Here is a 15,281-nt window from a genome sequence, read left to right on the forward strand (position 1 = left end):
AAAATACAAACTGAATATGTATGTACATTTCAAGATAAGCATTTAAACGGGCCAAACAGTGTTGATAATGAAAGTCAAAGGTTATTCGTGTCGCCGTTTTCACGTATGGATTATTATAAAATTATAGGTACGTGATGTGTTACCGCGTTTACTTATAATATTACATCAAGTTAGAAAAGCATGTCTGAGTGCCACTGTAAAGATTTATTTGCTGTTGTACTTAAACGGATCTGAATGAAAATAATCTGAAATAATACAGAACAAACACAGTATTAATACCTTATAATAGTCAATACTGCAGGTGCGTTTTAATCTCGAATCTCGAGCACAACGGCAACGTAGTTGTTGGGTGGAAGCGAAACCCCCTCCAGGGTTGTGTCATCGTAATTAGTATAGATAACAACATGGAAAACAATTTCGATATATTTTTTTCCACTTTATTACATATTCAATATTAGAGTGCTTATCGGACCAATTCCATCGGTAAATATTATAGTCGTTACTGAAAAATGGGACTTGTTGAACGCCTGTAGTTCTCGTCTCGAAACCATAGTATTACATTTTAAATTTCGATTGTTGCATGACGTCGATATGACTGCTACGCTATATTAGCAGTGCGATTGTGCGCACAGTGTTTCGTTCTATCGTTGCACATCGATGTTGTTCGGTCTTGCCTGTAATAATATTATAATAATAACATAATATTATAATACATAGCGGTTTTGCTGCAGTTTAACACAGTGAATTGTCGATCCTAATGCACCATGGAAAACGAATTTATTCCACTGTAAGGAACGACTGCGAGTGCTTTAATATTTTCCGTTTGTGTTTTTTTTTTTGCGCGACGTCTACTAGCCTTTAAAAATCCGTCTCCGCCGTGTGCATAAGAGTATACGATATCGCGAAATCGATGTCGACTTTTACCGCATGTTTACGGTTTTTTATTTTCAACGAAATCGCCCGTAAATATTTTATATAAACGACGACGGCGGTATTATGCGATGTGCGCGCGTGCAGTTGTTCGACGTACCTACTGGAGGGCGATAATAATTTTGGTTTGGCATTTTTTTTTTTCAGGTTAGGCGAAAGTTCCAAGTACGGGTCCGTTAATGAAGACGTGTTCATGAGCACAACACCGACGATGACCGGAGCTTTTGTACGGCAACCGTCAAACGGTTCTGGTAAAGTGTACTGCATACACGGCAAACCGTCAGGCTGTTGCGCCACACTGGTCTCGACCGAGGACAGCAATTCCAACCACGAAACCCCCGACCCGGCAGACGGAAAATCATCCATCACAATCTGTAAGTGCCGCAGTCCGCGGTCTATCCGGAATTAAAATAATGTCACGTACATAGATACGTTTTACGATATATACGACGTCCGCACGCGGTCGTCAAAAATAAGAAATCGATAAACGCGGGGACGCGCGGTTCTATATATTCGATTTTTTCGCCTCGAGTATGACCGATAATAATATAATAATGTCCCAGGTATAATGTCGACTGTTTTTAATTGATCGTACAAAATAGTGATATGTGGATACGAAGAGAAAAACCGTTAGAAAGTCCGTTGAAACGTTAACGTGTAGAGTGTTCAGTGTTTTAACGGATATTGTGTTCCGTTGCACGTTTTACATATATTGGGTACTACAAATTTGGTCATTTTACAGCACCCACCCACACCGATAATGAGAGGTGTATTTTAATGTGAACGGATTTAGGTACATTTTCTGGTAACAAAAAATACCAACAAAACGCGGAGTTGCAGCGTTTTTCGAACAACACTTTAAACTATTGGACACATTTTATTATAAATATAGTGTTTACTGTATAATGTTGAACATAATATACAGTCACACAAAAAGATTAGATTAAACGAATGAAACAAAATTAACGATTATTTAGTGTAATATAATATCTGTTTTTTTTTCTTGATAAGATTTTTCATTGAAACACCATTTTTATAATGAACAAAAAAAGCCTACATATATAAAAACTAAAACGTCTATATTATATTATTATGATCATAACAGAACCAAACTAAATCCTATGTAACGGTTATTACGGTATCGTATGTCTGTGTGTCGTGTGCGTGTATCGTGAACCGATTTTTATGGGTATTTTTCAATTTGTCTGGGATGACTGCCCTAGATTATACTGTAACCCAAATGGGGCTAGGGTTTTGTATAGGACATTTTGGAATTTGAGATGTTTAATTTAGTTGCTATATTTGTTAGTTTGATTTTTATCGATTCATTTATATTATACATAATACAACAACTTTATGCTTGGAAAAAGAAATTTTTCATTATTCGTTCCTGGTCAAATAGAAAATGAAATGAAGGATAAAATAAAAAAAACTGAAGACCTCCAAAAAGTAAAGTAGCATTAAAGGCTGGAAAATGAGTTAAAATATTATATTTAAGCAATATTATATATATATTAGTATTAAACATTTAATTTGTTTGGTTGTAAGACTTTAATTTTATATAGGGGGATTTACAAAGAGTGATCAACCCCACTTTTCGTTTAGTACTTAATGAATTCCAATCAAATTCTGATGTTTGGAATTTTTAAACATACTGTAAGGGTATTTTTTAAATTCTTCAGTTTTTTTGTACTTTTTAAAGAGCGTCCTGCGGAGGTACAAAACTACAAACTCCTGTTTTTCAAATTAGATCCCCCTGGCAGCTGGCTACTGTAAATTATTTAGCGAATACATTTTTCAAAATATTTTTGCAACTTGTTCAAAGGCTATATGAACAAAAAAAAAAAGGGAGTGATCATGCTCGACGAATCACTCTGTATATAATACAATATATTTATATTCATTCCAACTGTGGACGCTAAATATTTCAATATATAATTGGTGTACTAAAAAATTGAAAATTGTAAATATTTGGCCAAGAACGTACCAGGTGAAGTTGGGCACTACCGAGTGTTAGCAACCGCAAACCTTTTATTACCGTACGCGCTAAAAATATAGTTCAGCGTGTATCCTTAATATTAGTTAAAGATACAGTCCGCCGTATCCTCGAACTACGCCTTATCTGCCCTGTCCTTATCTATGTCAATATATAACGAATGGTCAAATAATTACACGTAAATAATTATGCGTTCTCGGGAATGTCGTTTCCGCGTTACGTTTGTCGCGATATTTTGAAACGAAAACAATATCGGTGCGAGAGTCGATATTGTAAAATATAATTATGGAGGCCTGCACGCATATCGCTATATAATAACGACGAATATGATTTTTTTTTTGATTCGCAGTCAATGAACACTGTCACCCGAACCGAGAGAGCACGTCGAGCAGTCAGAAGGCCAGGCGAAAACTCATATTCGCCAGCATACTGTGTCTGCTGTTCATGGTCGGAGAGGGAATCGGTAAGTCTTGGCGGGAATTATTCGTATGCCCATAGCTGAGCATAACGCTCGGCGCGGCCGCGTGACGTGCATTCCGTAAAGTATTCGTCAAACGTTAATATTGCGTGATGCGCAGGAGGGTATTTGTCGAGCAGTCTGGCCATCGCGACGGACGCGTCACATCTGCTCACGGACTTCGCCAGCTTCATGATATCGCTTTGCGCCATATGGGTGGCCTCGAGGCCGGCCACGCAGTCGATGCCGTTCGGCTGGTACAGGGCCGAGGTGTTGGGCGCCCTCACGTCCGTCCTCCTCATCTGGGTGGTCACCGGCGTGCTGTTGTACTTGGCCGTCGAGCGCCTCACGGACATGACGTACACCATCGACGCCGACATTATGCTCATCACGTCCGCCGTCGGACTGTGCGTCAACTTGGTGTGAGTATATAATATAATATTTGTACGTGTGTCCGATACGCGATGGCAATGCGACGTCGATTATTATATCGTCGTTATCGCGTGTCGCGCGACGTGTTCATATCGCGTGATCTACGAAATCGTTGAATTGTAAACGGCCTTAAGCTGCGGTGCAGGCCACGTGGGCTTAGACGGATCATAATTATTCAATGTACGTTTAAGAGGAACAGTCGGGACAGGAATCGATACGACGACATGTATCTCGATATTATGCGTTTAGACCCGTTATAGTGGTATAGTCGGTGGTAGAAAATAATATTAAATATCGCACCCGTCACCCACAAAGACGATGATGGTATCTGGGGTCCACTTGATTTTTTTCACGATCATCTACATCGGACAAAAATATCTCCGACTAGACCCCACACCCACGCTGAAAAAAATTTTAGATTCGGCCTTGTGCGCGGCACGCGTTTATCAGTCTAATTTTTCTGCAGATTGCGCTACGATATATATGTGTATTAGAATAAACCGTGATGGCTACTCTCAAATCTAGATCTGTAATAAAATATGATAAAATTGGCTTTGGGTTTATGCATGCGAACTAAAAAAAATAGCAACATACTTGTATATGCGTATAAAATATAAAAAAAAAAAAAAAATACAAGCAACGTTTCAAAAATATTAAACTAATAAGTCAGCAAAACTTACTTAATGTTGCTTAAAAAAAAATGATTGGATTGTGATTGGATTGCCACTGCTGCTATAGACATATCTTCAATTATTATTAATAATCTTGCAAAAAAAAGATGTAGGTATCTACCAAATAAATTACATTTAATTAAAAAATATTAAGGATTGAAGAAACCATAAATTCAGTATAATAAATTGTTTATTTATTTGTAGTAATTAAAGTTTCCCTGGAATTATGGTGTCTAAATTTATTGCTCATGGAATATTAAGTTTGTTTGTAAAACAAACTTTGTACTTTAACAATATATTATTCAGACAATTGTTTTAGCATTGGAATCAGTGCCGACGTGAAAGGTAAAGTTATAAAATGGGTTTTTAAATGTTGACATGCTGCAGTGGTTGTCAAATAAGGATAATGCACTTGTATTTTGAAAAACATTTCAATACTTACAACCATTTTCTAAAATGCTTGCGGTATAACAGGCAACTTTTTTACTTTATTTCGCAGAATTAGTGTTAAACTAATACTTTTTTTTTCTACTCAAACACGTAAACATAAATTTTACCAACAGCATAAATCTATGCGCGTCATTACAAAACGCAAACTCCTATTTACGTATATAGCTTTTAATCGCATATTATAATCGTTCCGTTAGTCAGATTTGATTTAAAAGTACCTATTAGTTATTAGTATTTTTATATGAATCCTGGATTCGTCGTGCAGCATTTATAACAAAGCTATTGCCGGGGGTCGCATGAAAAACATAACTGACCGATCAGAGGCCACCGAGAATCATGTCCAACAAGGGACCATCATTATGTCGACTCCCCGTGGATTCAATACATTTTTTTTTGTTTGCGGTCGTCTGTTCGATCAGTCCATATATAATGTCGTGTGCTGCGAATACGATAATTTTCGTGACGTTCGTCGATCGCAACGATATTGATATTATATGAGCTGCCGATCGTCCGATTTTAAAGTCGCTCTCGCGCGTATCGTATCGTTACAGAATGGGCTTGACCCTTCACCAGCACTCGCACTCTCACGGCGGAGGCAGTCTCGAGTCGCACAGCCACGACGAGGCGACCGGTCGCAGCACCTCCAACATCAACGTCAGGGCAGCCTACATACACGTCCTCGGAGACATCATCCAGAGCCTTGGCGTGTTGATTGCCGCCGTTATCGTTTACTTCAGAGTGAGTATACAATATTGTGGCTAACTATATTATATGATATTCAGAGCGACTACGTGCTACACGGCACGTTTTACGTCCGTCGAACCGCTCGTTTGCCGCACGGAAAATTCCTCGCCGGTATTCGATTATTATTATTATTATTATTATTATTATTAATATTTAATCCTCTTATCTAACTTGTCGGGCTATTATTGTACGTATATACTATATATACGTAGGTGGTATTACAATAATTATTATTATACAGTGCGTTTTCTTAAAGTGTTGAAAAATTGTTATCAGCGTGCTCACAATAATTTTGAGCCTCTGCAGCGGCATTGAATTGTATCCTGTTATAATATTGTAAAGGTACTATATATAGGCACCGAGTAGTTTTATGCTACTGATCCACAATACGGTAGGTTAGATACCGAGCGATACGAGTACCTATACCTAAGCAGTGTACGACAAGCCTTATGATAACGATTACACTCCGTCACGTTGAGCAATAATTTTTATATTATTTTCGATAAACTCTTATTCCCCCCCTCCCTCCCATTCCTCCCGCGTTGTATGTGTGATAAAAGTTTTGAAAAAAAAATTGTACGTGTACATGATTTAGTGTACGTCATTCTTGTAAACCGAATATATTATCAAGAAAATGACGCTAATGCCGCGTATATAGTGCGCAACGCGTATAAATTGAAACGAGCAAACGTATTAATTTTTAATTAATTCAACAAGGACGGTTTGTTTGCGATATATTTGATTAGAGCGAAATCATAATACATTCGTAGTCCCTATCTGACGTTTACCCATTTCAGGTTATACGCATATAAGTATGCTTAAGTCATAGGCGTAACTACAGTCCTAGAAAACTAATGTTCAAAATAACTTTGGGGGTCGCACGCTCCCACCGCGGTAACCGTAAGTGTCCTCTAAAATCAAAATTAAAAATAAACAATAAAATTAAAGTATATAAGCTCATCATTAAAAACAAAAAGGGAATAATAAAATGAGTACAATATATATTATAGGGGGCTAAAATATACACATATAGAGGAGCTAAGCCCCCCGCCCCTCACCTGTTACGCAGATGACCTAGAAACGTTTTGGGGTTTGTAATATAAACAATATGTACCTACTTGAATACGCCACACACAGCTCACCTAAACCTTGTACATGAAACGAGGTTATATCATATTATATAATATAATAGTATTGTGTCAGTAAAATATTAATAAATAACTCACGGAGTTATCAATAATCGCCGACTTAAATTATTGTATTCTGCGTTGTGAATTTTTGTTTTTCATTAATTACGTATAATACATTGTAGATACCGTGTTAGTCATTCGTTCGTTTAATGTCAATAGCCAAACGTAAGAAGTATTTCATTTTACTTTTTTTGTTTTCTTTTTCAGATACTAAACATCATAGATGGCATATTTTTAAATCTCCACTGATCCTTAGTTTATATAATATAAATAGATGTAACCGAATGTGTCGAACATGTTTTACGTTAGTAAATCGTAGACTATCTTCTACTTGCAGCATGTTGAATGTCAAAAGGTTTTAAATTAATAATGCATTTAGATTTTTAAGTCACACCTCGCCAACCATCTTCACTGTTGCATATATATACAAATTAGATATAGAAATACATACCTACTAATAATAATTTGATTTTTCAGCCTGATTGGAAAATCGTGGATCCAATATGTACGTTCATGTTTTCCTTGCTGGTGTTGGTCACTACCTTTAATATACTCCGAGATACTATGGTAGTATTGATGGAAGGCATGCCGAAAGGAGTGAATTTCGTAGATGTCCTGGAGACATTCATGAGCATCGACGGCGTGGTTAGGGTGCACAACCTCAGGGTGTGGGCCCTGAGTCCGGACAAAATAGCTTTGGCCGCCCATCTGGCAGTCAGTGAGTATAATCATGAATTTCGTTTATGTGCACATCATGCAGTGATATTTATTTATATATATTTTACGTCAATCGGCAGTAGTTAACAAGGATACATATATGTAGGCAATAATAATTAAGTAACATAAACAAAGCTGTAACAAATTTATAACAAAGCTTTACAATAAAAAAATAAAAAATAAAAACGCTCAAATTCTATAAGTAGCCAAGGAGAGCAGCTGAGACAATCAGGACACATTTCGATGAATAATTCGGAGCATTCTGTGCAGTGGATGGCTTAGAACAATAGACATTTTCTACTGCCCGAGAAAAAAGGCCGTAAATTGGGGGAAAAAAATATGTAAAAACATTTTACTCTGTTACGTTTAATATTTACTCTTACACGTTTTTCCTAAATAAAAATTTCGTAACTATGGTTATTTATCTAGTGTTTATAAAAAATCAATATTGCCGCAATAATTAAAATTTATTGTATTATTTCTTTATTATATTTTCATTTTAATCGGTGCTTAGCAATAACACTACAACCACAGTTTGCTAAGGAAAATAAGTTAAGTGTCTGGTAACGGTCACTATCGTGATGCGCGCAGAGAGGAGACATTTTCGATTGCCTTAAGACGTGGCTAATAATTTACTCGGCGACCGTTCCAAAGAATTGTCCCTGTATAATACTCTTGCAGTTTGCATGGGTACAGTCCAGAAATTCTCAAACTGGTGGGGGGGGGGGGGGTCGCCAATATACATTCACTTTTTAACGATATCGCGATAAAAGAGTCACTAAAAATCATAATGACATTATAGTATAAGGGGGCGGTGGCCTCAAAAATATCGAGAATCGCTGATACACGACGACTCACCCCTGTCAGCATATCAATAAAATAGCATCGTTTATTAATCATCTCTGTGTATTTTATGTATACAGAGCCCGGAGCGAACACTACTACAGTGCTAAAAGAAGCTTCGCGCAAGATGTACAAAAAGTACAATTTCTTCGATTGCACGCTACAAATCGAAGAATTCGAAACTCAGATGGAGAACTGCAAACAATGTCAGCCGCCCAAGTGCTGATAAAACGGTTGCCCGTCCACAACTGGACCCCCCCCCCCCTCCAAGCAAAAATCTTCACCTAACGTGTTTATTATAATTTCCTATTATAATATTAATATTATAGTTTATTACACTGTGTACATAAAACATATTTTAACCATCGTTTCTCTACCGCGAGAGTACTAAATACCTATATATGTATTTATCACACATGCGTATATTATTATTGTTATACATATTCGTATGTGGTCATGTGTATGTATAATGTATATTATATATATAAATCATATGTATGCGATTAGTATAGATCATAAACCACGCAGTGAACGTTGGTTATTTTTAAACTATAGTTTTTATTTAGCTAGTGTTTATAATCAATTAGTGGTATACAAAATTATCATTGAAATTTATAATTTTAGATAAATTCAATGTTTTGGTTGTATACTCAACTTTTATTGTATATTTATACGACTTGTAAATTCGTTGAGGTAATGCTATAATGAATGTATTTATCAGAACTAATTGTCAAGTTCAAAAATCTAGTAAAATATAACTTATAAGTAAATCCATATAATATTATTTATTAATAATAATTAAAATAATATAATTTACATTTTTATTTCATAATTTATTTAACGGTTTTTTTTCAAATCTTTAATTTATCTCTAACAATTAGATTTAAATTGACAAAATCGTATACACTAATGTTAATAATTTAGACTCGTGTCATATATCTATTACAGTAGCCAGTATTGGTACCTACCTAAATATATTTTAAATCCATTCGTTTGATTCTTATAGTTATGATCAATATATAAATTGAATTTATTTTTATTTCTATTTATTTATTTACTTGAAATACACGCCCAATGGAAATTAGTACAGAATAAATTAATACTTAAACTAGTTTGAGTAAAAAACATACATACATAAAACATCAAAGCAATTTACAAAACCATTGGGTATTAAAGTGCACCGAAAAGAAGATTTCGCCATGAATATACACAAATGTATTTATTTTGAAATAGTACAATGTGTATAAAAAATAAATAAAATAATTATTCAATTTGTATTAATAATGTTAAATAAAATAAAACTATTGTTTCAATATTCAATGTATTATATTCAAATTATCAATAATAGTACATATTACTCATTAACAAATTAATTAAGAAAAAAATCATTGTGCTCAATAATAAAATTAGGATTGTAATATTGTAAAATATAAATATAAATTATAAAACGTACACGATAAATTTTAGTGACAATGCATACATTTTTTGTTATTCTTCTTTATAAATTAAATACAAAGATAACCACCTACTCTTTTATATAAACTTTTTTCTATGAAGTAGGAAGCTATAAAAAACACAACTACTGTAAACTAAAAGTTTGAAGTACTAATTATATAAAATAAAATAAACAAAAAAATATACTATCACGACGGGAATCCGAATTAAAAATAAAAATATTACATAATTAATGCTTATGTAATTCTTCAAACAACCAGTTACAAATACTATATGTAATAAATACAGTGCAATTAGAGATTTCATTTTTAGTCTCTAGAGGGATTATGTAATACATAATATACTTTGAATTTCAATATTGTAGGTAGTATTAACATACTAAACTGATCGTTTTTAGGTACCTAAAAAAGTACTCCTGACTCCTGAGTACATTTATTTTTGTAGTACGGTGTTTAAAATCAAAAAATTCTCAATAGATGAATTTTTATTGTGGACCATAGCTATAATCTAAAATATTGCTTAAAACTTGAACTGCTTGACTGAAATGCTATGCGGTTATATAACAGAACATTATTGTTCTGTTTGTATTATTATTGGATGAAATGGCCTACCTGCACGTAATTAAAAAATAAAGAAAAAAAATTTTCTCAGCCACTCGGAATAGGTGGCAGGTGCATCATTGTAAAACCAACACGTTCCTTGCTCCAATCAGAATATAAAATGATTTTAGTGAGTCTAGTAGATGAGTTTAGTAGATTAGCCATTAGGTATTTAATTATAGTATATAATATTAAAATACATCAATAACACTTACTAACTAATAAATAAACATTTTTTTCATGTTTCTTGAGTAATGGTTTTTTTTAATATTTAAAATAATGAAAAATTAACAAATAAGTAGGTATGAATAAAATTCTAAAAATCAAATCACAATGAAAACTAATTGAGTAGTATTATTTTATAAAAATGTATATAATTAATAGTAAATAATACAGCAACACAAACATCTTTAGGGGAACCATACTAACTGCTTGAAAAATATATAAAATTGTCACATTGCCATTTTTATCGAATGTTTATTTTAGCATTTTCTATACACCATACAATTTTCAAAATAGTTTTACTTTTTTTAAGCTACTAAAAGATATCAGATTTTTATGAGAATTTTTAATAGCTAGTTATAATTGTATGGTAAAACTAGCCGATCCCGCGTGCACTTTGTTGCCCGTTAGAAATGCAAACTCCATATGAGACTCGGTGGTGATAATGCGAGCAGTATATTATGGCTACCTGCTGCTGTGGATTGCCCATGTATCCCGCTTGATGAGTACTTTATATAAATAATATGTTTTATTTTGATTTTGACTGCGGACACGCCGATGAGCGGCCATAAGTGCAACTCGGCCACCTTGGTGGGCAATGTGCGAAAATGCAATTGTATGCATGTTTATATACTTGATCTGCCCGATGGACTACCGCGAATAAACAAAAAAACAATACCAATTTCTACTAAATATATTTATATTAATTGTCCTGTAACCAATATCAACCGTATATAAACGAATATTTTCTCCGTAAAACTTAAAATTCCTGTTCGAGCAACTCCCCGGGTCGGACCCATCGGGTCCAATAATTGTGAATCTAAACCATGCAGGACGTCACCCAAACGCATACAAAAAAATGCATTCAAACCGGTCCGGCCATTTAGGAGGAGTTCAGATATATCAATAACTTATTGGCAAATAAATAAACTAAAAGTTGAAAATTATATTTATTTTTCAATTAATGTTCAAACCTTTTTAAAGTGTAATAACGTAATATAATATAATAATACGAATACGTCATGTTCAATATAATAAATTATAATTTATAATACAAGCTTATCGATTGGTTTATCTCTATAAAATATACCGATAAAATACAACATTGTGCAACATATAATGAAATAATATTGTATTTCACCTATTTTATATTCTTACTGTGAACATTATATTTACATTTGAATACATTTTTAAATATTTAATTGCGGATTATTTACGCATTAAAACTGGAAATAAAATATGTCCCGGGCCAATGGTGGCGTACTCGGTTGAGAGATTTCGGAACTCCTGGTCCGCCGTACTTACATATTTTTGGCATCCGTTCTGTCAAATTTTGACAAGTGATATCACCTTAACATCTTCTCCACATCGTGCCATGCAAGAAAAATTATTATTCGTCCCAGCCCGGGTTAAGACATTTTGAGGCCCCGGGGCCGACATTTTAAATGAGGCCCCTGTACTCGTTAATCTTCTACAGTCTACAGGCGCTTATTTACTTCAATCTGTTGTTTTTGTTTTTCTTTTTGGAGAACCACTTTCAAAGTGCCCTTTCATTTTTAAAATATTAAAAAAGAATGAAAAATATAAAAATTAACTCATCAAACCATTCAAAATGAACAACGATAACAGAAGACGACAAATTTGTTGCAACGTGTTGTGTTGTTGCAGTGTACTGGTGTACAAAAACATCTTTTGCCCGTTCGATTGATGGGCGACATCAATCGAATTGATGGACTTTAATAGTGAATTATTATAAGAGGTTTATTTGACATATTATAATATGCGTATAATATTATAATATTATTATTATGTAATTGAAAATAATGTCGTCAGAAAATATATCATCGATTTTTTTAGGTGATTTATGGCATGTATAGCCTATAACGAAAAAATTAACAGACAAAAATGTGTGGCCCCTAAACGAGCTCCAACCACCAAGGCCCGGGTGCCACGGCCCCCTTTGCCCCCCCCCCTTAATCCGGACTTGGTATTCAACAGTCCGGACACAGACGGGCGGCGCCACGTCTGACGCGCGCCGCGCAATCCGTCACAAATGCCGTGGACCGTTTCCAAAAGGACTCGTCGGACGCCCCGTCAGTCGCCTCACCTTCCGCGTCACGCCTCCGCTGCCTTTGCTGCCGTTTCCTTTGCGCCTCCACCTCTGCCGCGGTATCCACGGCGACCGCCACCGTTATGAGGTCGGCGTCCGGCGGCTGCGGATAATCGCAACTGCACCGTTGCAAAGGTCCGCCTACTTGGTGCGAATCATCGGACGTCATCCAAAATTCATATACTGACGACGGTGGCGATTATTCCCGTAGCGTGCTCTGCAGTCGCGGAATTAAATGGAAATTGGAAGTATTTCTACAGACCTGCAGATGACGACGATGGTGCCGTTTGACGTCCGCGTTGACGACTGGATTTTCGGACGATTTCGCGAGTTGGAAGTCCAAAAAACTCGAAAAAAAAAACGAATCAATAATACGGCGAGCTTTGCCCCCCTCGCTGCTAGGTATTAGGTGATGGTATTTACCGGCGAGACTGACCGCAGTGATTTGTTTTTTTTCGCAACTTCCAACGACGTATTATAAAACAATATTATAATATTAATTAGGTATATATAGAGGTTAACACTCGTTTTTCTCTCTATGTATACAAAACAAACAAACAAAACAATCAGCGTGTAATTAACAGCAAAATATTGATGTTGGCCATCAGCAGACAGGCGGGTACCTACCTATACCCACTTGTTTTAATTGGACGGAACAATTATTGTTTTCGGCGTTTTTGTCCATATGAGCATACCGTACTTATGTATAAGCACCGAATAATAAGAATGTATTTTTAGTATAGGTAGGTACGTTGAAGAGTACCCTAAACTTTGTCATTACTACATGTTATTATAGCTTCAGAAATGATTATATTTATTTTAAATTCAACGGTTAGTGTAGATTAAAATTTAGAATTTAGAATACCTATTGTTAGTAATAGTATTGATGTTTTTTCATTCACAAATACAAACATGGTTATCATTCAGAATAGTATTGAAGCAGTAAAACTCACCTTCATCTCATTGGCAATTGTCATTAGTCAATAAAAAATGTTTAAGAGGGATGGAGCACATGTTTGGTAAGCAAACTGTACTTTATGACTTTTTTCTTTATGAATTCCATCGCAATTTGCTGGTCAACCGGTTAGGTAACACATATTCACACACGGCTGATTAATTAACCAATTTAATTTTTCGTAGCTATTTACAGTAAGTATATTATACTCGTGTAACAAACTGCATACCATTTTGCATTAAATAAATTCATCTGAAATCAAATCCGTATTCGAAGAAATAGAAACATCACATTAAAACTATTTTATGTCGCTATATTAGTTGTAATTAACCTTTTCGAGATAATTTTTTTGCCAAAATGTAACCTAACGATGCCGTAAAATTTAAAATGTTTTTTTTTCGGTCTTATGTTTCACTTAGATAGTGGCGGCTATTCGATGTTAATTCAGCACACATATAGAACATATTTTGGTAGGTGAGCGGGTAATTGGATTATGGGTGATTAATAGTCATTATTATACAATGGCTCACTACATACATAGTGTAACATAATTTTTTAAAAAAAGGTGTTGCACTTTAATTACTAATGAGTTATTTTATTTATAATAAATAATTATTAATCACATGAAACAAAAATAGTCGAAAATTTAAAACACAAGATGTAAATAGTAAAAAAAAGCTAAAATATTTTTTAAATTAATTCATATCTAGTTATTTTATATGTGAATACATTTTAGTTGAACATTTTAGTCCCCGCTGATTAATATTCAGTTTTGAGTTTTAAACTAGTTTTAGTCTAGAAATTTCAGTTGTTTCCGTATTGTTTTAATGCTTTAGCCGATTATTTTTTAAAAAAATAGGAAATTTTTGACTTTTGACCTCCAGAATGCCAATGATTGATTTAGTTTGCTCCAAGAAACCTCCATTGAAATAAGAGATCAAACATTTTTTCAACTATTAAGTGTTTCTACTAAGTACACACGTTTTTAACAATTTTACACAAATTATAACATAATCTTAAATTAATAAAATAAAATTGAAAATATAAATATGAATTTCTGATTGAATATTGATGGTGTATATTTTTATATTTTTTAGCCATTTTTTTTTGTATTTTCAACTAAATATGCTTAGGCTGTATAACGCTATTCTTTGTAGGCAGGTGAGTCCTCAGAAATATCCACAGAAACACATATCATTTTAAGGACATCCACCACTGCTTATATATATTATCATTTATTATAAATTAAAATACTCACATTTATAAAGGATCAAGTTAATGGCGACTACCTTAATCGATAAATTTTCAACATTTGTATAATACAGTAAATATTTTCATTATTTTCACGCGTCAATACTTTTAACTTCCTAAGTTAAATAAATTATAGATGATGCACAACCTATTTCGATCACTGTTATGATATTATTTTTTTTATACCGATTACAAACGATCGAAAGGGATAAGTACTTTAGTACGCATATACGTACATTTACCATAAACAATAAAGACA

The 15,281-nt window shown here is 34.2% G+C and overlaps 1 protein-coding gene and 1 long non-coding RNA gene across 4 annotated transcripts in view; one reads left to right on the forward strand and one right to left on the reverse strand.

The window, feature by feature from the left end:
• Nucleotides 1–9,469, forward strand: part of LOC111027037 (zinc transporter 2-like) — a 40,242-nt gene extending 30,773 nt beyond the window's left edge. Inside the window, exons 1-7 of one of the 3 annotated variants that reach the window (XM_022305242.1) lie at nt 496–787; nt 1,078–1,304; nt 3,276–3,389; nt 3,505–3,805; nt 5,488–5,674; nt 7,348–7,588; nt 8,511–9,469. In XM_022305242.1, the coding sequence (XP_022160934.1) occupies nt 765–787; nt 1,078–1,304; nt 3,276–3,389; nt 3,505–3,805; nt 5,488–5,674; nt 7,348–7,588; nt 8,511–8,656 (1,239 nt within the window). In that variant the 5' untranslated portion in view covers nt 496–764 and the 3' untranslated portion in view covers nt 8,657–9,469. Of the gene's footprint in view, nt 1–495; nt 788–812; nt 963–1,077; nt 1,305–3,275; nt 3,390–3,504; nt 3,806–5,487; nt 5,675–7,347; nt 7,589–8,510 lie in introns of those variants that run through there. The other 2 variants (XM_022305241.1, XM_022305240.1) reach the window with 2 other exon arrangements.
• Nucleotides 9,470–10,854: 1,385 nt separating this feature from the next.
• Nucleotides 10,855–15,281, reverse strand: LOC111027061. The gene is made up of 3 exons (XR_002603754.1): nt 15,030–15,281; nt 13,770–14,023; nt 10,855–13,352 (listed from the first exon to the last, which is right to left on the reverse strand). It is a non-coding gene; the product is annotated as an uncharacterized LOC111027061 (long non-coding RNA).

Source organism: Myzus persicae, unplaced genomic scaffold (genome assembly GCF_001856785.1).
Source record: "Myzus persicae strain clone G006 unplaced genomic scaffold, MPER_G0061.0, whole genome shotgun sequence".
NCBI lineage: Eukaryota > Metazoa > Arthropoda > Insecta > Hemiptera > Aphididae > Myzus > Myzus persicae.